Source organism: Ptychodera flava, chromosome 12, assembly GCF_041260155.1.
Source record: "Ptychodera flava strain L36383 chromosome 12, AS_Pfla_20210202, whole genome shotgun sequence".
Lineage (NCBI taxonomy): Eukaryota > Metazoa > Hemichordata > Enteropneusta > Ptychoderidae > Ptychodera > Ptychodera flava.
In genome coordinates this window covers 8,737,977-8,765,237 of record NC_091939.1, presented here as the reverse complement: position 1 = coordinate 8,765,237, position 27,261 = coordinate 8,737,977, and the positions used below count along the sequence as shown (strand labels likewise).

At 35.2% G+C, this 27,261-nt stretch overlaps 1 protein-coding gene across 1 annotated transcript; it reads left to right on the top strand.

The window, feature by feature from the left end:
* Positions 1 to 484: 484 nt before the first annotated feature.
* Positions 485 to 26,931, top strand: LOC139144902 (lysophospholipase D GDPD1-like). Its single transcript, XM_070715729.1, has 9 exons — positions 485 to 727; positions 14,613 to 14,655; positions 16,064 to 16,199; positions 17,252 to 17,297; positions 19,155 to 19,276; positions 19,904 to 19,993; positions 20,870 to 21,003; positions 22,897 to 22,999; positions 23,939 to 26,931. The coding sequence occupies exons 1-9, from the start codon at positions 592 to 594 to the stop codon at positions 24,077 to 24,079; spliced, it is 951 nt and encodes a 316-aa protein (XP_070571830.1). The 5' UTR covers positions 485 to 591; the 3' UTR covers positions 24,080 to 26,931.
* The last annotated feature ends 330 nt before the right edge of the window (positions 26,932 to 27,261 follow it).

The following is a 27,261-nucleotide window of genomic DNA, read 5'->3' as shown; positions in this document are numbered from 1 at the left end:
CGTAGCCTTGCTCCAACAATGTCATCGACGGTGGAACAATGGATGGTTTCTCGCGCGTCAATTACTGTAATAAAATTAATGTACGCCCTAAACACCACAAACAAAACTTGATCCGAAAATCCAAACAAATATACTCTGTTATATCACATGAATGATGGGTGAAGGTTTATCCGTCCACCTATGTCGTTCACATTCGATACTGAACTGACATGTGAAGAGTATTAGCATGGCACCGCACCAGAGGAAGGGAGACGTTTATAATTTCCATCTGCATCTTCTTACGATGATGCATCTAAGTGAGGGAAAGAAAAAAGAAATACTGGACTAGCTTCTTGAACGTATAGCTGCACGAATATATTGTACCATGGCGCATGGATGGTGCTTTGTACATGTGGGGCATCACAACATGCTCGATTCTCCCGCCATCATCCAAGAGCACTGTAAATACACTTCCGGGTTAATAGTTCACAGACTGACAGGTGATATGACTGCGCTGCGCGGTACATGACTGTAGCTGTAAAGGCTGTGTACGTGTGGACGGTCTCCGTTCGCAAGTGTTTCTTCCGCTCAAACTGATTTCATAATTCATAAATGATTGCGATAATGGTTGTGCTATCTATATTCGCCGGGTATGTGCTGACGTCTGTAGTGCTTCTCCGCTACCCAAGACTCTTACACAAACCGAAAGAAATTAAATTCAAGCCTCGAGTTATAGGACATCGTGGAGGTAAGGCTGGACTTTCTTGAGCTCTTGTGGCCATAATCTGTGGGCCGTATAATGTTGCACGACCAGTGATTGTAGTTAGAATCGACATCTCAACGATAAGAAATATATTTTGAAAACCTTAGGTTGTAATCAATTTTACTCGATCACGTATTGTGCTCTATATTGCATTGCTTATGGGTAATATGAGGTGAAATTCTGACTCACATCGATTTGCCTTGGGCGCATTGTGAAGGAGAATGACTTGCAATATGAGACAAGGCTATCCGCTTTAATATACTTTTAGTTGCCGCAAAACTATCCTTTCCAAATTAAAAAGGAAAATGATAGCCTGTTTCGGAGAGTCCTGTCATTTATTTTTAATTTTTTAAATAGTTTGCAGTTGAGAATTCTTCCAAAACACGATTTCCACCAAATTTACGAAACTTATTCTTGTTTGAAAACAGTAGGATTGCGTCACATATATACGTATGTATACCCTTGTTGCCGCCGCGTGAAGGTACATTGTGTTGGTATTGGTATATTACATGCCAAGGTCCGGAAATGACCCACTGCACTTGGCACCCAGTAGCACCTAATTTTGATATGAATTACTCGTAAATCTTGTAAATAGGGCGATAAAAATGATACCGGAAGCTGTAATTTGATGCTTACTGTACGCGTGCGGCGAATGCATATGTAAACAAACAAGTCCCATAGGTGGCTCAGAACTTTAACTTTAATCACTTTATTGCATAACAACACACTTCCGAAAGTGCGGTATAGCAAGAACAAAACTAAACATTGTATAAAAACATTGTTGTCTATGTCTTTACCTGCAAACCAACAAAGTTTCATACTTATGATCTAAAGAGAGTTCCTTTTGTATGCTAATTGTAAAACATTTATTGCTCATGGTCTAAAGTTCTTTGTTTGGCAATTTCTGTTTTAAAATGGTCAAAGTTGTCATAATTGGTATTGAATGAACCCTTTTAACGATTCTCTATAAATATAACAATGCCCGGCACATGAAATGATTAGTATCGATTAGCTTAGTTTACATGTACCAGTCCTTACATAATCAATAATATATATATATATATATATATATATATATATATATATATATATATATATATATATAATATATATATATATATATATATATATATGCTTATTCAGGTTAAACTTGTAGTTTTTGACGGTTAAATAAATCGTGTGGAATGATAATCTGAGCACCTGTATATATATATATATATATATATATATATATATATATATATATATATATATATATATATATATATATATATATATATATTTATGCTTATTCAGGTTAAACTTGTAGTTTTTGACGGTTAAATAAATCGTGTGGAATGATAATCTGAGCACCTGTATATTTTGCTGAAGTAAAATATGATCCAATTACACATTGGTGAAGGTGCCATGAAATTGATGTGAGTTTATTAATACCAATTGGCAAACTGCCAATGATATATATAATTGAGATATACTGACAAAGAAGGAAAATGTTTTGGCAGCATAACTGAAAATTGATTTTAAGTTTGGATAAGAGAATAAATCAGCAAGGTTAAACGAAATACAAAAAGTAAAAATTTAGACAAATTTTGAGAGCCAAATGGTTATTTATTACCTTCTCGTGTCTATTTATAGACAGAGAAGGTATTAGAGTTGAAAACCAATATGCTGCTGTCAAGAACTTCCGTCTGTCAAGACTTCCGTCTGTCAAGATCCGTTGACGGCATGCCATCGTGATGGGTCATATCATAAACTGGTGGGGGTGTTCATGGCTCAGGTTGAGGTGTGGGAGAACTATTTTGAGCTATGACATAGTATGACAAAAATCAAAAGGGACTTAGCGGCATAGCCACAGTGTTAAGCCTTTCTCCAAGGTTTCTTAGTTGACTACAATCTATTACAGACTACTGAGCTGACGTTAGGGTACTCACTTTGTGTTTGCTCACTCTGTGAGCGCTAGTGTTTGGTACTGAGTTGCGTGGATATCCCCTCATGGCCTCACGTGATCTGGGCCTGTTGCATAATCTGCAGAGATGATCATTTGCCTCCGAGTCTGAAAACTGTCATTGTGTAAGCCCGTCGGCATTTTCCTTGCATTTTTTCTCATTTAATTTTGCAAAATATCGGCGAGTACCTCAATATTTCAAGATAACCCTTTCTTCCCAATTGTTTCCCGGAGTTTCAGAGTCATATGAACGAAAATGAGTGAAAGTTTTAGACGGAAAATCGGACGTCGGCCATGTTCATGTTTACAGTACAATCAGAAGTTTACGTGGAGGAATTAACCAACAAACACAGGAGTGTTCATGATGCCCGCCCTCTAGAGGCAGACCCTCCTATATGAAGTACCACATTTGATGCTTGTGGAAAGCTTGACCACACAATGGAGCATTTAAACTTTTAGAAAATGACAAACTGAATAAGAAGGTATTCAGAAAATGTCAAATACTGAGGAAAAATGCGCAAATATTCAAAATAAACAGGTTAACTGATTGGTCAGCTGTAAAAAACAATGAAAATGTTTATGATCAAAAGTTTTTGAGATGCGCACATTTTAACAAATACAGAAATTATTAACATTATAAATATAAGACCAAACTATTTTTCAGGGATGGGACAGGTTGGAAATGAGGGGTGAGAGACAAAGGCACTCCTATTGCTGCATGTGGATGCAGCCACACCATTTCATTTACAGCATACTTATTCACTGTGTTGTGTTCAAGTTCCATATTGTACTGACTGTCATACAAGGATAACATAAGCAAATCAAATCAAATTAGAAAAGGATCAATGCTGTTGTGTGGATTTTGCTGAACATGGCTGATATTTCGCCCTATATATTTGGTATCCAGCAAAGGCATATTTTGATGTAAAGTCAAAATTAACACTACATTGCTGACAATATATTTTACCGTTTCTGCATGAATTTTTCTTTTTTAAATTATAGTATATTAGTACTTCAAACAGATTAACAGTTATCGTGATGTCAACCCATAATTTTACATCACAAAGACTGTAATTCTGCCAATATTTTTTGTTTTTCAGTCATTTTACAAATTTTGCACTGCACAAGATGATTGAACAAATTGCAATGTTTGAATTTGTAAACTCAAAGAATAAAAATCCTTTGGTCACAAATTAAATTATTTTTTGAAAAGAAATTTACTCTTAAACACTTTTAGCATATATTCTTTACACGGTCATGTATTTCAAGGAAAATATGCCTATTAAAAACAGTAATTTCTTCACTTTCAATTTTTTTCAATACTATGACAATTATCAGCCATGAGGTTATACAAACACAAGACCAGATAGGCGTTTTTCATCATTTCCACAGGACTCTTTGGAAAATCCATTAAAAACAGTTAAAAGTGACTGGAAATGATCACTTGGTATACATTTAATTTACAGATGCCAGGTTGTGTATTTCACATGCACTCAGGTCAGTAAGGAAGTGCGTCATTACTATTTTGGACTGTTAATTCTTATTTCTGAATTGTTTAACTTTTTTCCACATTGAACTATCTTTAGGCAGTTTATACAGTAGCTTAGAATTTTTTTGATTGATGTATTTAATCATCTTTTGGGTTCTTTGGGTCCATATCCCACCTCATGCCCCTACATCATCAACTATTTACCAACAACTCCATGCCAACAACCAATTACATGACCTGGCCACACATTAGAGAAGGTACAGCGTCATTGACGGTATTTTTGTTTTAGAAATTTGATAAATCTAGTTTGACTACTCTATTTTTATGAAGTAAAACCAGATATTTATGCTCTCTGTGTATACGAAACAATCCATTGTGAATAATTGACTGAACGGTTGAATCGGCAAAGTATACAGTGATCCCAATCAGCCAACATTTTTCATCCAGAATGTTTTGAGCTGATTGAACTGGTCTGGTTGAAACTCCCGGCTGTTGATGTTATGCATCACCAGTAGAGCCTGCAGACGTTTTCTGGTTTACACAATGTGAAAAATACTACTGCATCTAGGAAAATCTAGATTAAAACACATATCTGATCTAGCACTGTGGTGCAGTGTTTCGTAACAAAGATTACCAAATTGACAGAAGCAGCTGTACTGCAGTCCTGGGAGTTCAACTGCAAGTAACATACAGAACTTTTAAGGTATAGTTTTTTTTCAACAGTATTTCGTTACACATGAAATTTTCAAATTTTGTTTGTTAATGTGGTATTATTTTACACAATAAACATTTTCAACCTCCCATGTACAAAGTCTGAAGTGTAGAGTACGCAGTACACCCACACTCTTGGATGTGTGAAATAATGACAGTATGGATTGTGATTTTAATATTTGAATTTATCAAATAGATGGCTCTATATACATTGATATATACCTTACTTCACACTTTGATAATCCACATAACAGTGACTCAAATGTATTCATGTGCCGTTCATTGATGAACATCGTATTATTTTTATGGAATTTGGTCTATCATTGAAATCCAGCATAACAGCCCAAAAATTTAGAAGAGGCATATAGTAAAAACATAATAATAACCCTATAAAGGGACTATCATGTAATAAAAATATTATAGCTAAGCCCCAAAAAGGGATGTCATGTAATACAAAAATTATAGCCCCAAAAAGGGATTATTGTGCTCTCAAGACAGGAGACCATTTGCTCTCTGGACGCTGGATGACTTGGTTACCTGCCCTCATGTGCACACTTCCTGTTTGGGTTGTAATTATCTACTCTGGAAACAGCTTTAAGGTTGAGCCGGTTGCATCCTGAATCTTTCATGGAAAACTTTTGTTCAGAGGACGGTCACTTTACTTTCCACTGTCTGCTTTCAGATTTGATCGGATTTTGTTTCTTGTTTTCTCAGTGAAAATGAGTGTAGGTTTGTGGCTCAATGCTGCTTTTTTTGCTGACTTGGCAGATGTTGAATTGACAGGCCTGCCTGGCAGGATAAATGTTATAGCGGATATCGGATAGCTCATCTTTGTCAGAATACTCAGCCGGACTCACCGCACTACCAAATGATAGCCTGTGCATTCATGCTGAATCTCCTGAAAACCTGAGGACAGGTTTCATCAATGACAGTCGTAACATTATCATGATTATAACACGAAGAAACCTCAAAAGCTGCTTGAAGCCTCATTGTGTCATGCTATTATATGCCATGGATCATAGACCTAACGCTAGGCCATCATTGCCTTGAAGTGGACTACAACTGATGCACCATGCACCTTGATAGTAATATGCATGTAGGCTATACAATGACCATGAGAAAATCTCTGAATTGTTTTCGAGGAAATGGAGATAGCCTGGATTCCATTATTGGCTGCAATGTGTAATTTAAAATTAAAAGCATGGCAAACATTGATCATAAAGGGCCACGTGTAGCGGTAATTTTTCACTAGTGTTTTGCTTTTTATATCAACTGCAAGTTCTTGTTCTACTTTTAAAAACATGTTGAAAAACCCGAGCCTGTCAGTGTAACATTTCTGTGTGTAGAATGAACTGTAATTGTTTACATTTAAATTCTAGCCTAGCCCAAATTCACTGATACTAAAACTTAGTAACTCGTGTATACCTGAACTTGACAAGCCAAATGTTATTGCTGCATGTAGAGAGTAGAACAAAAACTGTAGTTGACATCAAAAATAAAAATAGTGAAAAAAATCATCAAAAGGTACAGCTACTGGGCCTTTAATGTGTATGTTTCACCAGCATGTTGAAAGACAAGCAGCTATAACAGCAACAATAATTCAATTATTATAAATCTATGAAAATAATGTTATAATTGTATCAACATGACAGGGTCTTCTCCAATGTACAGATAAATTGTAAGTCATGGCTCATTTAGGACATGAAGAATAAAAGCTCTGGATTCTGAAAAGTTGATGTCAGGGCAAATCTTTGAGATAAGCAGATGTTTGTGAACCGTATAATGGATCAGTTGGCCTCTAGAGCAGAGATGGATTGTATCATGCTTCAAAGTAGATTTCAATTAGTGACGTCCATAGAGCTCTGGGCACCATATGCAGGTTTCAGTGTAAGATGGGAGTTGCAGGCCATTTCTGGCACTGTGTTTGTAAGGACTTTCTAGCCAGTGTGATCCTCAGTGAAGTGTTTGCCTCCTGACCTAGTCTGCCCATTGCCCCCTTCCCTTAGTTCCAAACCATACCTTTGTTAGAAACACATCATGTTTAATTAGCTAAAGTCTTTCATCCAAATTTTTGCAAAAATCTGATGAAACTGACCAGGGTACATTTTATAAAGGTGACAAAAGTCAACTTTGGCGCTCAAAGGGTTAAATTGCCATCTTACAGAGTGCGATAGAAAAGTGGTGGAAAATTTTACCATATTTTATATGACATCAGAGGGTTAGCTTTGCATCAGTCAGAGTAAATTAAACTCATTTATTTTGCAGCCAAATTGCGTAATAATACCAACTTGAATGTATCCTTGCTGAACTTAAGCTGAAATTATCTGTCGTTACAGTATTTCCAGAAAGAACATAGTCATGAGTGGCTATCAAGTGACATGAGACAAAGACTAGAGTCCAGTGACACTCTATTGTAATTGAAAAAAGTAATGGCACATTTGTGAAAAGCATTAGGTAATCAAGTACCTTTTTAAGAAGATCAATATGAGAGTGAATACGAATTCAATATCTCCGCTTTTTATTGATTACAAAGGTGTTAAGTTCAGAGCTTTATGCCGAGACTGGTAAAGTACGTGCTATTTCGGTGGCAAATTTTGCACTCAAGCACAAAGTATCCCATTTATTGTGAAAAGTAGCGTCCTGTATGTTGTGTGAAAATAAATGTGAAATGTAGATAGCACATTTTCATTTTGGTATAAATACAAAACTGTTGGATGAACCAACTTCTGGATGAGATATTTTAGTTTATAATTGCTATCCTGTTTTTTAGCTCCGCTGTCAGCGACGCGGAGCTTATCAAATAGGTTGATTTTCCGTCGTTGTCCGTCGTCGTCCGTCGTCGTCCGTCGTCGTCGTCGTCGTCGTCCGTCAACAATTGCCTTCTCCTCTGAAACCGCAAGTCCAATTGCTTTGAAATTTTATATGCAGTTCACTTTGGGTGACCTCACTTAAGTTTGTTCAAATTGTGGTGAAATTTGCATATTTGTATTTTTGGGGCATTTTTTGCTGTTTTTGGTAAAAAAATCTTCTTCTCTGAAACCGCTTGTCCGATTTCTTTGAAATTTAATATGCAGTTTACTGAGGGTGACCTCATTTAGATTTGTTCAAATCTTGGTGAAATTTGCATATTTGTATTTTTTAAGGCAATTTTTGTCATTTTTGGTAAAAAAATCTTCTTCTTCAAAACTACCAGTCAGATAGCTTTGATATTTAGTACATATGTCCTTAGGGATGATCTATTTCAGATTTGTTCAAATTGTGCAGAAATATGCAAATTTGCATTTTTAAGGCAATTTTTGCCATTTTTGGTCAAAAAATGTATTTCTCAAAAGGTGCTGGTCTGATAGTTTTGAAATTTGGTATACAGGTTTCTACAGATGAGCTAAGTAATATATATTGAAATTATTGTGAAATCTTTAATTTTGTATTTTTGGGGCAATTTTTGCCGTTTTTGGTTAAAAAATGTGTATTTCCAAAACTACTCATTTGATAGCTTTGAAATTTGGTATACAGTTTCCTACAGATGAACTAAATGATATTTATTGAAATTATGATGAAATCTGCAATTTTGCACTTTTGGGGCAATTTTTTCCGTTTTTGGTCAAAAAATGTGTATTTCCAAAACTACTCATCTGATAGCTTTGCAATTTGGTATACAAGTTCCTACAGATCACTTTAATGATATTTATTGAAATTATGATGAAATCTGCAATTTTGTAATTTGGGGGCAATTTTGCCATTTTTGGTCAAAAAATATGTATTTCCAAAACTACTCATCTGATAGCTTTGAAATTTGGTATACAGGTTTCTATAGATTAACTAAATGATATTTATTGAAATGATGATGAAATCTGCAATTTTATTTTTGGGGCAATTGTTGCCATTTTTGGTCAGAAAATTTTATTCTCAAAAAACTACTCATCAGATAGCTTTGGTTGACATGTTTTTAGGGATGATCCGATGTGATATATTCAAAGTATGATGAAATCTTCAATTGTGTATTTTGCAGCTATTTTAGCCACTTTTCTCTGGCCACTGCATTGAGCTATCAAAGATTTCCACCTTCTTCATCAACATGTGTCAAAAATAGTTATTCTCTACATAAACACAGCGGAGCTATATCGGCCGCTAGGTCGCTTGTTTTTTCTAAAGATGCATTTTATAAAAAGTTTGAACTGAATTTAAATTATCAATAACATTTCTGATGTATTTGGCAACATGAAGTTGGAGTACATCTAGAAACTGGGTTAATCAAACACAGGATTTCCAATTTCCCAGCCATGTCCTGATTTCTGTACAGGACTATTGGATATTGTACGTGACTTACGATGCATTGTCCAATCTTTTTGTTCTGTTCTTAAAATTCATCTCTTCACTGTTCTGTCACTAAATGTATATCGCAATGCCTGAAGTGTTCAACTCTTCTAAACAGACTGGTTGTGTAAACGTGCGGACGTGTTTTTGCCAAAAACTGAAAATGTTGTGTAGTTTAGAATTCATTTTTACAAGTATGACAAAATTGCTTAATTTTGTCTCCCTTCTACTGTCTATGATATTGTACATACTTTACACAGAGTGTTCTGTCGGCAAGGCTAATATTTTGTTTTTTCAATGTACTCTAGTGAAGAGAATGAGAAGAAAATGTACTTCACAGAACAAAAGTAATGAAAATATCATCTAGTTCAACATAGCTGTTGCCCCTTGTCTGTCAGATATTTGAACTCTCAAATTTTCAGAATACGTCTCTGATTTATCACTTTTGTGGGCAATCCCATTTTGAAGCTCTTTGAGTAACTAAAATTTCCACCATCTTATTCCTATGAAAACTGAAAATGTATTTTTCTCCATTGAGCATGGTCCCTCTAGAGGCACCGTGCATAGAGTTAATTCGAGGATGGCGGCCATTTTGAATTTCAAATATCAGTAAAGGTAATTAATGAAGTAAGTTTATTTCTCTTGTACGTAAATTTGTACAGTGACCCCTGTTTTTTCTCATTTTGAAAGAAAATGGTGGAAAGTTTTCTTAAGGAAATTTGAGCAAAATTGTAAGTCTTTCACTTTCGAGGCATGTATTATCTTAAAACAATCCAATTCCGTTAAGTTATGACACACGCATGTTAAACCCCAGTGGTCTGGTCAATGGCAGACTACTCATTGCACTCTTTGAACCCAGAAAAGTTGTGCCATTATTTTAATTTTAATTCTGTAGCGTTTTTCTATAATTTCATGTCAAGCTGCAACCTATACAAGAAACAACTTTGAAGAAAGCAGTATTTAATATATGGCAAATTTTCCTCGGGTATCATGTAAATTAAGAAACAATGACCACCCTTCAGACAGCAATATTGCACTGATTGAGTCACTTCAATATCATCCATTAGCTAGACCATATTGTGAACTGATAATGAAATTCCTGATAATGTCTTATCAAGATTTCATTTAATTTTTAACTATTTTGATAAGATGTCACATGCCGAGCCAAATCTCGTAATCCAAATGTGTAGAAACCAGTCAAATTGCTCTTTGAGCTTAGATTAGAAAACATGTACCACATATAGTAATTTTGGATTATCGATCACTGTACTAGTTCATGAGGCAAATTGGAAATATTTCTGTATTTCCTGAAACAGATTCAAAAATAACATGTGAATATAGCAAGTTTCGCCCCTTTCTTCAGGTCACAGTGAACATTAAAAAACAGAAGAAAGTTCCCAACCAAACAGGAGGCACGCCACAGACAGACAAATATTTCTCATTTTGGCGTTATGGCTAATAGCTGTCTCTAACTCAAACAGTAAAGTATGTAAATTGAATTTTCTAAAATTATTCTCAATTTTGTATTTCCCATACATCACAAAAAAGTTATGCTCATGTATATGTAAATATCATAATTTTTCACTGCACTGATAATTTTAGCAATGCCAAATTTCTGAAATGGTAAAATATGCAAATTTTGTTAATATTTGAATAAACTCCTGTATTAGTAATATGGTAGGAATTTTGTCTTACAAGTATAGCTTAATTATTTCACCTGGCCTGTTGTTTGAAAAAATTCAAGATCATTTGACACTCTGAAAAAAAAATCTGTGAAAATTGACCTCGCGACGGAATATTTCAAAGTGCTTGCCAATTAAGCTAGGGGGAGGTGGTGTTTGATGTAAACTAAAATGTAACACATCTGAAAACGCTTTAAACTTATCAGAACAAGTGTTTTAAATGAAAAAGGAAATAGAAATGTACATAATTGGGGGCCCTCTTTGTTCATTTCGTAATAGTAACCATAGCAACCAGTAGTTATTGAACATCATTGTCAATCAAGTGACTTGTGTGCTGTAATGAGGGAAATCAGAAACTCACTTTTTCTCGTTTGTGTTCCAATTTGACCAAAGAAAGTCTTTGACCCCGTTTGCAGACACGAAATTAGGAAGTTATCGTAATTTGGCTCCTGTATGACCTTAACTCGACCTTTTCAGTATAAAACTACCAGTTTGGTTAAAATGTCTACAACAGCCAACTATATTCACTGAGATCGCTACCACTTAACCATTTGTAATCCTTTGAAATCAAAAATGCACGTTTTTCTTGCAGCAAAATATTTAAATCCTACATAACACCAAAAATCTTGGAATTTTAAGGTCTTGGTTGTTACTTATGAAGGGCACTTGAAATGACCTGTTTTCATTTTGAATTGTGAGAATTTACAGCGACTGTTCATTGCATGTTGGCCGTTAACCTATAACCATATGAAATTGATTAATACCTTAAGAGAGATTTCATAATTCATAGAAATTTGCCTAAGGCTGGGAAATTGTAGAGATTATTAGAAATTCTCGTAAAAATTATCTATGTAAAATGATAGGACTAAAGAGACAGATCATGTGGTGACCAGAAAGAGAATTTGAATTAATGAAGGATTTGCCTTGGAGCTTCAGCTGGTGATAAATTGTACCACGATTAAAGTGCATAAAATAATTTGTAGAAGTAATTTAATTTGTATCAGGCAAACTACTTTGTGCTTTTAGAAATGTTTGAACTGAAAAAGAGTGCTGATAATGTCTGTTGATGTGAAGTTTCATCAGTAATTTTATTGCTGCCTGACTATCTCTACAGTGGGATACAGTTATCCTTATGCAAAGTACTGTTTAGAGATTTTTTATCAAGAATATATAATGCGTGTGATTGGAAATATTGAGAAATGATATGATCTGATAAATTTGAACATGTAATTGAAATGTCATATATATCACAATAATGTCTCTTTGTGTTTAATCTTCAAAATGTTGGCTTTATTACATATTTCCTTGAGGGAAATCTCTGTCCCCTTTTGTTTTCATCTCACAGTGACCCGTTCTGAATTGCAGAATATGCCTGCATGGAAGCAGATAATCATAATCAAACTTTTACAATGGTTTTTAGGTCTACTACAAAAAATGTAATTTTTCCCCCTTAGAGTTATAAACACTGGGATGGCAGCCATCTTGAATTTCAAGTGTCGATAAATATCGAATAATTTTTTTGTCTCGTACAAAATTTTGCATTGTGGCCCTTGATTCTTGATTTCAAAAGGAAGTGGTTTAAAGTTTCTTCATGGAAAATTTAGACAAACTATTTGGGTCATTCAATTTCTAGATATGTAGTACCTTAAATAATGTCTCCAACACAGTATCCAGGCATAAAATACCTCCACTCCCTTCGGAGGGCAAAGGTCAAATGAGACACAAAAGGTGAAAAAGGATCGTCAGTTTCCTTGAAATGGGACTCATTGAATCTCATGTGTACATCATCTATGAATAACGCCTAAACCTGAAGCAAATATTAGTAGAAAATGATTTTGAAATGTTGCGGCATTCTCTGCACTGTACACGCCTCATGAAAAGTACCAGGCTGGCTAGTACACCACAGCATTTACATCCTATATCAAAGGAAGAAGCTTGAGTTACAGATATAGCCAGTCTGGTATTAAATTTTTCTCAGCAACTATCTGAATCACTTCATAGTTACTTGGTTGCAAACCTGATTATGTAAGTCCTAGTATTTCTTTTATCAATGATTAAAGTGAACTGAATGAAATTTGACTCCATGCATCCATTTGTTGTGCAGTACTTGATCACGACATAACATACTGAAATATCTATCAATTGCTATAGCGATTTCTTAGAATTTCCCTTACATCTGGCTGACTGTTCGCATCATTTAAAAGTTGCCTCGAGTATACTGAAAAAATAATTTAGTTTTATGATGTCTTCCTACTTCATAAATGGTGGTTTCAATTATTGTACGAGCAAAGTGGTGTCTATTACCACTGATGCATCGGTACAAAAATGTCATATCTTGACTGTCCCAAGGCATTGAAGATATGATACATTCACGGTACATTATACATTACTTGATGCAAACTGTCCCCTGCATTAAAACTATCAACAAGATCCAATACTAAGATTTTTGATGGTGCACTAAAATGTTGACACACATAGAAACCTTGATGTTATAGACAGAGCATGCCCAATTTGGCAAAACAAACAAGTAGAAGATGAGATACATTTTCTTTTTCATTGCAAAGGCTACACAGACATTAGACATGATTTTTTCCGTAAACTGAACATTCGTAAAAACGCATTCAGAGGCACACAAGACCTTGTAAGCATCTTTTCAAGGACAGATAAAGCATCACCATGTGAATTGGGAAAATACATACATACATGTTTTAAACTCAGACAAGACAAAATAAAAAAACAAAGTAAACTGTTTATGAACCTGTAATATGTTGACCTCATATATATATATATATATATATATATATATATATATATATATATATATATATATATATATATATATATATATATATATATATATATATATATATATATACTCTTTCATTGTTGTTTTTGCAAAACCTTTATTGTACTTTATGATCAAGATCCCAACTGGGATACGATTTCAATAAAGGCTTACTTTTACTTTTACACATTATGTCTATTTTGATTATATCGTCATTACTGGTTGTACATTTATTTTGAGCTTAAATACTGTACGTAGTTGTTTTTTGTATGACTGAGAGTGCTGAAGGAGAATGAGTGAGCATGTTACGGGGGGGGGGGAGACTCTAAATGCAGTTGAAAACTAAAGACTTAAACTTTTGCTCAAACTTTCCTCAATGGAACTTTCAATCATTCTCTTACTAAATCAACAATAAAAACTTGGGGTCACCGTGCAAACTTTGGGACAAGCGAAACAAAATTGCTCAACATTTTGTGATATTTGAAATTCAAAATAGCCGCCATTCCTGTATTAACTCTATGGAGCGAAATTAAATTTTAGATTTTCGAAAAACTAAGATGGTCAAAGTTTTTCTTTCTCCAAGAGCTTTAAAATGAGCCCCCACAAGTGGTAGATCAGAAAGAATTGTAGAAATTTGAGAGTCCGACTATATCTGTCTCCAAGGCGTGTTCTACATTTAAGTTAAATGAAATAAAAAAGCCAAGTCTATTTGAACATTAGACAACATCACATATTTTACAAAACAGAAAAACTTTCACATGATAGACCTGAAAATCTGCTTCCACTGATACATTCCTGTTTTATTCAATAAGATAGCGTGACCCATATGAAATATAGCATTCTGTGATGCACTTGTGCTGGCCGTAGACAATTGAATGCTGTTCATATATGTGGAGTAATGAGGAAAAAAGTAAAATATGTTGAACTGTTCTGTATTGTTGCAGGTGCTGGGGAAAATTTAGAAAATACACTTACAGCATTTAAAAGGTCAGTACAAAGTTCTATGTTGTCAGTCATAACCTTCGGCAAAGAACGATGAATTTCGACTTTTTTTCAGAAAAAATTCTTCAAAAAATCACCATGGATATCAATGCATTAAAATTGATACCTGAAGATAACTGTGACCAACATGCTGCTGGCAAGCTAAATTGACTCTCATGGATCTGTTTGATTCAGTTAAAAAATGACAAGTAAATATGTACAAGAATGTCTCAGAAAGATGAATGTTTGAAAATCATACTTAGCATAGTGGTATGCGTACATTGAAATTTTTTAGTTGTATGTAAATGGTTAGTCCATTACATTGGACATTATGCTACATTTGTGTTTACAAGGATTGGAGTTTGTATAGCGACTCTTGAACCTGGCAGGAAAAAGGTCAATAATGGCAGTCATTATTTGTGCTGGCTCATTGCTATGTGCGTTCATCACATCCTGTAATAGACAAATCAAAACTTTCCACTGTGAGGATCCGTCAACACTCGGGCATACATGTGACATATGTCAACCATACACTGTACTTCCAAAAAATCGTCTTCCCATGTTCTTAAATTATTATTCCACTCAATTATCCATGCGGCAATGTGTCATTAACATCATTCCGGACTGCCAGCCCTCAAGTTTTGTCTCCGTGCACATGAAGGTTTTTTTTCGGGTGGCTATGATAATTAATGCCTCAAAATTTCTAAGTTCAAAGCTGGTATGTTTAGGGCGGTTATGCTTATGCCTCAAAATTTCTCAGCCACAAGCTTGTATGTTTGGGGCGGTTATGATACAGCTTCAAAGCTTCTCAGTCTAAAGCAGGCGTCTTTTAGGTACGCCCGCATCATACCTAGCCATGGAGGTAGAAAGGGGGTAGGACTGCTCACAAACCAACAACACACCAGTTTACACAGTGGTTTGTCTTAGGTTTGAGAAGGGTATGTTGTAATCTTTTGGGTATTGTTCAGGTGCTGTATGGGTAGACCTTAGGCGTACCCCAGTGCCTCTGACTTTGGTAAGGGTACGTTTGATGCCTTCAGCTATCATTGCTAGCAACACTTAAAATGCACCATTATTATCATGACACATAGTAACAAACAATCTGGGAGATTATATTTTTTGTCAAAAGTTTGTTATCTGAGCCTCAATTGTTCAGTCTCTAAGTTTTGTCTCTTCATTCCCTCACGCATGTTTTTTTTTCGAATGACTGTTTTTTTGTAAATTCTGTTTGAATATTACCCTTCCTCTCCACACATTTGTGTCACCTATTCACATTCAATTCAAGATCCATTTCAAGCACGCTGTAATAAAATCACTCTTTTTAATTGAAATGATAATTTAAAATCACAATTCAGTGCATCAGTGAATTGGAATTCACCAAAATGCCATCAGTTATTGTCCAATGTCATTACAGTGGTGTGAAGGCTGGTGTTGAAATGCTGGAGCTAGACTGTCAGCTGACCAAAGACGGAGAAGTTGTTGTTTGCCATGACAACTGCTTGGAAAGGATCAGCGGTGAAAACGTCCTCATATCAGATTTAGACTACAAGGTAAGTATTCAGAAGATGAACTTATTCAACACTCATTACCATCACATTTTGGCAAAGCTGGTAAAAACTGATAGTATTCAGACAATGTTTTGGTGTTTATTGATTTTCAATTTTGCAATCATACGTGAAGGGATTAAATATATTTAGGTCTGTTCAAGTTGCACTAATTCAACAATCAATTTATATTTTAGGATATTAAGTCAGCTATAATATTATTGTACAAAAGTATAATAGGTACAAAACAGCTTGTATGTACATATTTGCAGCTCTTGGTATTCCTCCCATGGCGGTGGATGGCTTATTTCCTGTCCATAATTTATCACATCTCACTGCCATGCAAAGCATGTACACTGTCATAAGAATACATTGACGTAGGCTGCTCTGACAAATTGGAATTCAAAATCTCATCTTCACTGGCAACATGACAAATCGGGATCATGGCCGTCAGCAACGTCATGATAGTCAGTTAGTCAGTCATCTTTACATGTAGAACGTAAAACAATGTGACCTAAACTCTGCTGTCACATCAACAGCATACTTGTCTGTTTGATGTCTTTGGTTTTTTCAACCCCTCTACCATAATGGTTTGGCCCGATCCTATGGAAACTGTCGTTGGAACTGTGCCTGTGTGAATGTCTTGTTTACAAACAATTAATGTATTTTGTGTATGATATCTAGGTGCACCTCATCATCATAGCTGCAACATTTAAATTATATGATGTAGATTATGACAGACATGTTTTATCTTTCATAAATCACCATCATACCTTGGATACAGTGTTTGCATTGGTGGTATGGGTCCCACACGACCTTTGAGCGCAGTTCCGACGACTGTGTCCCTTTAATTAATGAAATGGGGTGAAACGATTGAAGAGTGTCTGTAATCAGTAGTTGATTGCTTTGTATATGTTGTTTCTAGGTTGGTAGGGATGAAATGTACTGATATCTTGGATACTGTCACTGTTCAGCTTAATCAGCCCCTAGGTCACTTATTTACTAAAACATTTGATTGGATAGTAATTACAATAACGATATCACTGTTTCTGTTACAGGATCTTCCATTGTTGAAACAGAATTTAGAGGTTACATTTACCAAAGGTAAGTGCTAGTGATATTTCCTCTATAATGAAACATGCACATGAAAACTTGAAGTGGAGATCACTTAAACCCTTTACTTTTCAAATCTTGAAGATCTGCAGTACAGCATTTCTATATACTTTACTGTGTTTCTTGAACATAGGAAACATCTGGTCTGGTCTAAGGCTGACAGCGAATGACAAAATAGTATTCATGGATTTAGCATTCAAGTCATCCTTTGACAGATGATGAATACATTTATCTGAACAAGTGTATGTGACTTGATGACACCTGATAATTTGAAGTGAATCCCTCCAGTCTGTCCTTTCTCCTCTCTGCCATTTTGGGCAATCATATTTCTCAGTGACAGTGGATGTAGAATTGAGATTTGAGATGCATTTTCAGATTTAACGGTGCAGCATCCGTGTTTCGCCATTCAGTCATACTTTTTGGGTTTGACCTGTTTACCCCCAAAATCCCTGTATACAGGTCCACAATCATCATTAATAGCAACGGTTTTAGGGACTGTTCAGTTTTTACGGCCGGGAGGGGGTCATCGTAATTTTGGAATCCGCGAAAGGGGGGGGGGGTTCATCGTAATTTTGGAATCGCGAGGGTTCATCACTTTTTCACTGGTAGGAAAGGGGGTGTCACCACATTTTCAAAAACATAATACCTACAGTAAAGTTCACTTTATGCCATGGCCATGATCAACCCTCTTTGCCAGCGGCCCACTACAATAAATTACTTTATGTAATACACCATGACCATCTTAACAGCCGGACGCCTTCAGCGGCCCTGTCCAGTAAAGTTTACTTTATGCAATGGCCATGATCGACCCTCTTTACTGGCAGGCCACCTTTGGTAGCCCACTAGAATAAAGTTGACTTTACGTAATGGCCCATGACCCTCTTAACCGGAGGGCTGCCTTTGGCGAACCACTCCAATAAAGTTTACTTTATACAATGTCCATGGACATAAGTTGTCTATGGAAATGAAGTTAAAAATTGCCTTATAGTCGTCCTAATTGATAGACATTTGCATGGATGTGGCTGAGAAGTTTGTCCACTGGCATCTCTGCTACATGAATAAAGTGCGCCGCATACCGCAGTTCAAATCCAAACCGTGCGGGTAAATTTGACATATGGGTTTTGGTTATTTTTCAGCTGGGGGGGGGGGGGGGGGGGGGGGGTCATCAAATTTTTTCGTCTGACAAAAGGGGGGGGGGGGGCCGGGGTTCATCTTTTTTCACGAAAAATGCAGGGGGGTCTATATTTTTTGGAACACGGCGACAAGATTTTGCCGGCCCCCCCCCAGGCCGTAAAAACTGAACGGTCCCTTAGGCCAAACCATTGTGTGAAAGGATCACAAGTCAGTGCATCAGTTTTTGAACATCAGCAAAAATGCAAAATTTTTTCAACAATTTTTTTGTCTACAGATTTTGTTCCATTTTTGACCGTCCTATCCCAAGATCTGTTGGTTGACTCCACTGCCCCCACCACCTAAAAATCTCCCTGTTTGATTTTATTGGCATTTTTGTCAACCATATTTTCTCATTTTGGCTCTTTCAAAGATCGGTGATCATGTCTTTATTCTAGATCTGATCACTCTATCGTATATTGACCTTAGTAAACTTATTGTTGGGTCTATATGATCTTTCACTTTTACCCCTGTGTTTGTGTTTCATATGTTCTGTCTTTGTATTCCTGTATAACTGTATGTGTGTGTGTGTGTGTCTGTCTAGCTGTCCATCTGTCTATATGTCTATCGCTAGATGTGACTGCATGTCATACATGCATGTATACCATCACTACAGATATATGCAAAAATGTAATTTTTTAGTCCCACTCATGGTTTGTTCTTGTGTATATATTTCAGAACGCTATTGTATTGGCAATGACGATAGGAGGATACCATTGCTGAGAGAAATATTTGAAACATTTCGTGATATACCAATCAATGTTGACATCAAAATAAACAATGATAAACTTATAGAAAAGGTAAGTGTAGAAAACTGGGTCTGTAGTTTAACATAAACGAGCATAAACAATTGTGTTTTCCTTTGGCTTGCTGAAAATAATTATTTATATTTCAATTAACTCTTTAGTAACTTGTTTTATGATGGCAGCAATGAATAGCATAATGTAAATGCTGTGTATTGTTTACCATGGTCAAAAAAGGCAGTCCCTGAAACTCCTGCTTGCTGTTGTGCAATTTTGGAAGTGTTTCCGTCTGTGAAAGCAAAAGACAAAGAAACCCACCTTAATTGACTCAGACAGCAATGCGTTGTAGTGCAATCTTTGCTTCTGCCATACTGTCGTTTGCAGAAAAATATGATTTTTGCCCTGTGTCCACCAAATAATGGTATAACCCCATTATTGTTTATGGTATGACTGTACATATTTGAAGGGAAATGGGGTGAAGAGGTCATACATCAGTCAGGGTGTCAGTATTCCCTCCATGTTACCAGGTTATCATTTTACAAACCTCTTTACTTCTGTTACTTTGCTGGACCCGGGAATATTCCAATCAACATGTAGCAATAATTTCAATTTGACGACATGATTTGGTCGATATTCAACCGTGTGTGGCTATAATGTCTGTCTGAGTAACTTTTTGTTGGACAGGTTTCAGATTTAATCAAAGAATTTAAGAGAGAAGATATTACAGTGTGGGGAAATGTGAGGCAAGAAGTGGTGGATAAGTGTTACAAGGAGGTGAGTGGTTATCTGAGATCATGACAAAAACTGATGTCATTGTTTGTTGTGAAATGTCAAAGTTGCATGCTTTGTTCTCAAGTTTCACCCTCACGGTGATGTTGCTATGAATTATTAACGGTTGATGAAGCTTCTCGGAAGAAGTCAGAGGTCTTGGATTTATACAGGGAAAGTAGAAAAAAATGGTATTGTGGTAGTGAATTTTTAGATGCATCCATTTTTTACAGTGTTCTCTGTTCTGCTATGGTCTGTTATTATTATGCACGTTTATGTGATGGTAAAATCAAGAAATGAATGAAATACAAGGACAATTTTGAATTTTTGTGTTAATGTATGATCTGTAAGTTCTTACAATGGCTGGTGTAAACTGTGAAGGAACACTCTCCATGTGTGTGATTGTCACAGTAAAGGTAGTATGCGCATCAAAATTGACGACTTAAACTTTTGCTCAAACTTTCCTTAATGAATCTTTCAACATTCTCTTTCAAAATCAAGAATAAAAATTGGGGGTCACTGTTCAAATTTTGGTACTAGAGAAACAAATAACTCAAGATTACCAATATTTAAAATTCAAAATGGCAGCCATCCCTGTGTTAACTGTATGGAGAAAAAAAAAATTTCAAATTTCGAAATACTAAGCCGGTGAAAAGTTTTCTCACAACAAGCATTTTAAAATGAACCCCCACAAGTGGTATATCAGAAAAGAATTGTAAAGTTTTTGAGAATCTGAATATCTGTCCGTGAGGCGCATTCTACCTTAATTTAAAAATTTCTTTACAATATATTTGCTGAAATGGTCAATGGTATTCTATCAAAATTGTGTATATCACTCCCCACTAAAGACTTCAACATCACCTGTGATCTTTTTTGTTTCAGAATCCTCAAATACCGATTCTTTTCAGTTTTCGTCGTGTCGTAATCACAACATTATTGTTCTACTGTGGACTTCTTCCGTTCATTCCAATCAAAGAATCTTTCATGGAGGTGTTGATGCCAAGTGCTATGGCCAAGTACGTGAGATTTCATCATCATTACTGAGGTCAACCTGAACTTGACATTCAGATGCAAATAAAGGGATAGTAGTTGTAATTTTTGATGTTTTTTTCTTCATTTGTTTTAATATGAAATACAATTTCTTGTTCTACTTGCTAAAGCATATAGAAATACATAGTATTCGGCATGTCAACTCAGCCTGTACATGTGTTATTGTTGACATGCAATAAAATTCAAATGTGAACAATAAAGGCACTGAACATGTACAGAGGCTGCATTTACGAGCTGAATTGTTGGTTTTTCAACATGCTTTGGGACGTAAAACGAGAACTTTGAGTTGATATACAGGTTTAAAATTGTGAAAAAAAATCATCAAAAGTTACAGCTGTTGTCCCTGAGAAGAATGATAAACATTGTCTTCGTTGAACAAAGGCTACAGTCACTCATGGATGGTAGTTCAGCACTGTCGTATTATTTAAAAGGGGCAGTAGTTTTAAGTTGTGATATTTAGTCTTTACAGCCATTTGCGGACCGAAGTTATGCGGTGGAAGGGCCCACATGCCTCATGACCGAGGTTCACAAAACCTGTATCAGGGCCGTAAAGGTTTTATCATATACCTTATGGAATGATAAATGTGTGGTTAAAAACATTGTGCAAAGATTTAGAGAAAAAAATATGTGCGATAGCAAACATCTATCATCATTTTGTAAATTGTTAGGAAAAATGATGGCTGTATCAGGTCGCGTATTGATATACATAATGTGTCATTTGCGTATTACCTGTGTTAGGATAATTCGATTCAAGCAAATTTTCATCATACATTTATTTTTCCTGGAATTTTATGTTAAATTAATGTCCCAATCATTCGAAGTGAATTCTCAAAGAAAAAAATCATGATTTAGATTCATTGTCATGAACAATTTGTCCACATACTATCATTGAGAAAACCAACATTGAATGTCATGTAGTTTTTTCGCATCGAAGGAGACAGTTCAACATAATGGTGCGATGATATCATAGATGTCATTTTCTCATTGATTGATTGACCACTAAACCAGTATGTCTTTTTTCTATTATTTTGAACGAAAGAGTGCTCCATAAAATCTATCAGCCAGTGTTTAATTAAAATCTCTTTGCTAAAATTCAAAAGCTGTCTTGCTAGTAATTCAGTAGGTAGTATTGTTTGAATTACACCGATGTCAGACCCTCCAGACATAACATAGTTATATAGACCCTTTGTAATTTTTAACTGTTTCTCTTCTCGTACTTTCAGAACATTTAGGGAGGGGGGGGGGGGGGGGTGGAATTATTTTGTACATCTCTCAGTCAGTAACTTTCTTGTCAAGATGAATGGTGACTTTTACTATCTGAGGCCAAAGTAATTAAATTCTTTGTTTTGTGTCCCCTGCACACTTTGTTTTCTTTTGGTTTTCATGAAAAAACACCACAGAATATGAATAGACATTACTGCAAAGCTTGCCTGCCTACAAATCTTTGCTTGAATATTTTAATGTTCTCAAAATGGCTGCATGCTTGCAGAATGTCACATAGAAATTTAAGTTATGGAGGTGAAACAGAAGGCTCTTCTTTGATTCTCCAATGGGCACTTATCATTACAATGAAAACAATCAAGAAACTATTATATAAAAGTTGTGTGTTATAAAATTGTCTGTGAATATCTTTCAACGGCTTACTTACTTAACGTTCAAAATTTTGAGGGCGACGTAAAACACACGGATTTAATAACGTTGATTGGGATCATTTGATACAGCATCAAAACCAAAATTTACTCTTATTCTAAATCATCAATCATGAAGCATCTCACTTGAATCGGATGTTGCATTGTTAATGATCTTGCTTTGCATAAAGACTACAAGTTTGATAGATTTGTCTATCTCTGATGTTACAGAATGTTTGACATGAACAAGAAAACGAAAGCACTCTGGTCCATCATCGATACAATGCTAATGAGCAAGATAATGTTCTACCACTTGAGTAAACGAGGCATTCAGGTAATTATTTATATATTTAGTTCTTTTGTAAACTCTTCTTCTCATGCTCGATTGTTTTACTTATAATATGTATTCTTAATGTTTTCACTTTTGCTTGATATTTTTATAGAAGAGTAGGGTATCGAAAATATTAAAAAAAATTAACACCTCCAATTCTTTTCTCTCTAGAAACCTAATGTGTATGTGCAATGGTGCTAATGGTCAGTGTATGTTGTCTCCTTAAATGAAACACTTTTAAATTTTACATTGACAATTTTGTTTGAATACATCATGACATACATATTTATACATCAGTGCATGGTGAAGGTTACTAAGTGCAGATTTTTCAAAGCTAATAATCCTGGTTTTGATTCTTTGAAAATATTCGTCTTGTTGAATTGTGACTAATTACTCTGGAGATTGTCATCTGCTGAAGGAAACTGCAGCCGTTGTTTTTGCTTCCTTTCAAGTGGAACACTGCACTTGTTGCTTGGAGATAGAGCTCAGTCCTTGTTACCATGGATATAAAATGCTGCTGCGTCCGTTGAAATGTATCGGAGTTTGTTTCATAGAGAAGAGCAGATAATTTTGTTTTACACATATTAGATTGTCTGTTCTCTTGCAACTGTAAAACTGCAGATTCACATGGAAAAATTTTACATTTTTTGATCGAGCAATATGTTTTTTTGTATGACGAACATGGCAGCGAATATGACCTTATTCAAGGGGAAATTGGAATTTTGTAGTACCCCATATAACCAACAGTTGTAAACTGATAAACATTGAGGATAGCTTCTGTTAACTCCTTGGCAAAGAGTTTGAAAGATTAAAAACTTGCAAAAATTCTCTTTTAGTCGGTATGTATGTGTGTATACACAGAAGTTCAGTGTACATTATCAACAATGACAGATCTGTTTAATTCTGATCTTAGGTTTGCTTCGCCTACTTGTTTGCTTCCAGGTCTACGTCTGGGTTCTGAATGAAGAAAATGACTGGGAAAGGGCACTGCGGCTTGGCGCCACTGGAATAATGACGGATTATCCGACTCAACTGTCAGAGTTCTTATCCAAGAATGCCCACCTGGTGAGGCCCTGGGCATGAACTGTCAGCCAAAAGTAATCAATGTATAAATGTATGGTGTATGAATTTACATGTCACAGAATTTATTTATTATCAACTTGTCTGATAAAATTTTCTTTTCTTTTTTTTTTAAATTAAATCTCAAAGAAATTTCCAATCACACCAAATCTTCTGGTATATTTTAATAGGTATAAGGTGTACTTTTAAAGAAATTAAGATATATAAAAACATGCTTACAAGAAGATATATTATGAGTGTCTATGTGTGTGTGTGTGTGTGTGTGTGTGTATATATATATATATATATATATATATATATATATATATATATATACATACACACACACATATGTTACAGACACAGACACACACATACACACACAAACATGGAAATTTCTATTGATTCTATCATGAGTGCATAAGGACAATTTTATAATGTTATTGTGGACAACTTTCTGATAATGTTTTGCTCTCTCAACATTGGTGACTGTAGGTGGATTTTGTTCTGTAGGATAGTAAATTGAGCATTTACAATTTATTTCTGATATTAAAAAACCGAAATCATTTTTTTTGAGCCTTTTACACTCTTCTCTGATGTCCAATATTGTTCAGGTTATATTTTACAATGTGAAATCAGGAGCATAGATTAAGAAATTTAGCTGCCAAGCCACACTTTTCATTTAGTTTTTTTTATACACAAAGTCCATGACAGGCTTTGAGAATACAGTAATGTTTTGTGATGTCGTCTGGAGAAAGTATTTCAATTGAATCAGACGATAACTCACACTAAATGAAAAGTTACCTGAAATTTCATCAGCCCCTGTATCTCTACAATTTGGACCAGTGGCTCCTCTAATTCACAATATTTCATAACTCTCTATGGTTAAGGTGACAATTTCAGGAAATTTCTGTGTCAGCCCTTCCCTGGTACATGTCACTTGTAAAATTTCTTTCCACCGTAGAGATGTATCATGAGACAATGGTGTGTAACTTGAGCTTAGAAGTAACATTGATTTTGAACTGTCTGCATAGAACTTGGGGATAGCAATACCATGAATTGTCAAACAGGTTTGAGAAAATTAAGCATTTGGAAACATTTGTATAGGATTTTACCGGTTTACGCAGTGAGCTATATATTTGAGCATTGGACCTCAGATGACATAGATTTCTTTCATATACATAGTACCATACACGTAGATTATTCCATGAAAGCTGTGTTGTTTTCCTTAACATGCAGAGATAACATTACATCCTTTGTAAATTGTAGAGCTCCAAAATTTGAATAGAAAGTCATCACGAAAAAAAATGAGTAATATTTAATTTGAGTAAATATGCGTTCATCATTTTCCTCTTGTGGGTTCAAATATTTGCACTGCACTGCAATAGCAGTTTGTTTTAATGTTGTCCAAATCATAGACAGGCCCATCAGTTGCTTGGCTTTCCTTGGGAATATACATAGCAGTAGACTTATTAAAAGCATGTCATTTGACAGTGAGTTTTGTTTTGGCATTATGTTTCATATTATGTACGTTTGAAACTTGTCAAGATATGTTCTTCCTGGATTGCATTCTTAGTGTGACTGTTTTGATGGAATACTTGTGTTATTTTTAGGTCTCAGTGCGTGTCAAAGTACATTACGTGACTTGCTTTTCTTTCTTGAATGCCAACTTAGATTATCTTAGACTTGTACTGTGACTTTTGATTACAGTATTATTATTTTCTCCAGCGCACAAACATGTCTCCTGAACATCAGCATTTCATGTGATCATTTACATTGTTAGGTGAAAGGTAAACAAGTATATTTGACAAAACCAAAAAATAAATTCCATCGAAGGGAAAAGTGGAAACAGTATCGTAAAAAAGCATTTTCTTATTTCTGTTCTCCGGAGGCTTTGGTTTAAAGTGCACATAATTTTTTTTTTAACACAGTTCTCTTTTTGAAATACTTGTTGCTGGCCTGCAATGAAAAATTTGAGGAACTTATATATTTTATGTGTAAATTTTCATGATTTTTTTATGTCAGTAAGAAAAGTACAGTTAGGGCAATATATGGAAATGTGCTAAATTTATTTTCTGAAAGGTAAAATTAGTAACATTAAAATGAGTACAATCCTCTGTGCTAATACTTTTTTTGAATCTTGGACCGATTATGCATACTTAATCTATCAACGTTGTACATACCATTATTTTGAGAAAAAAAGAGAGGTTAAAATACTTATATTTGCAGAGTTATAACAATATCCAAAACAATTATTTACCAGTGTTCTGTGTGACTGACTGGAGCAGTTCACCTGTAATTGCTGTGCTGTAGTGAAGCTTATTTCAATTTTCATAAATGTAGGGACCAGTTATGATGTGCAGTTGCCGAAGCAGAAGTCACTTACAAGGATACGGGTCCAAAATGAAGGGAGAAATATTTTGTACGAGAAAATTATTTTATAATTGGTAGATGGAACTTAAGACAAAATTTAGAATGGAGACGTGCAAAAAACATACTTTGTTATCAGTATAATAATAATGACATTTATTCAGTGGCATAATTAGCGAAAACAATGACATGGGTTTGAATGTTAATCAGAATCATGGGTGAAATTTGAATAGTAATCAGAACAACGAATAACATTTGCATACTAATCAGATGCATATATTTAACCATACTTCCATTGAGTGTTGGCATTCTATCCCAATCTATAGTTTCGCATTTTATCAAGCATTGTATGTAACCAATAAAAGAGGCAGCACTGGTGTGGTGATGTACATATCAATTTTTGTAAGCTTTATAATACTGTCAGTTCATAGAAGATTTTGAGTGTTACTTTGTGGCAAAGTGTACTTTATGAAGACATGTCTGGCTAATAAAAGATTTGTCTTGAATGACTGATTGTTTTGCTACATTTTAAGGTGTGATGTTTTTGTCATATGCTTACAGTGTTTTTTCACGGCTTATGAACTGGGCAATTTGAATTTTGCATTATACAGTCCCTCCCACTGTGGGCATTATTGTCGTTGAATGGAAAATTCAAGTGTCGCTGACAAAATCGTATTTTAGTTATTCTTCACCGTTTCATACACCATGATTCCTTTTTCAGATATCTAAATATGCTGCTGGTAAAATGAACACATGTATATTTTATATGAATGCCCCCTTATCATTTCTGTGTTTCACACAGTGTTCAAAATTTAGTTTTAGTTGATTCGCTGCCT

What these genes read in the sequence shown, in the direction of transcription:
- LOC139144902 (XM_070715729.1), top strand. Translation starts at nt 592, where the DNA reads ATGATTGCGATAATGGTTGTGCTATCTATATTCGCCGGGTATGTGCTG. An exon ending in ACACTTACAGCATTTAAAAG is followed by an intron (nt 14,656 to 16,063) that starts GTCAGTACAAAG and finishes ATGTCATTACAG; the next exon opens with TGGTGTGAAGGCTGGTGTTG. An exon ending in AGAGGTTACATTTACCAAAG is followed by an intron (nt 17,298 to 19,154) that starts GTAAGTGCTAGT and finishes TATATATTTCAG; the next exon opens with AACGCTATTGTATTGGCAAT.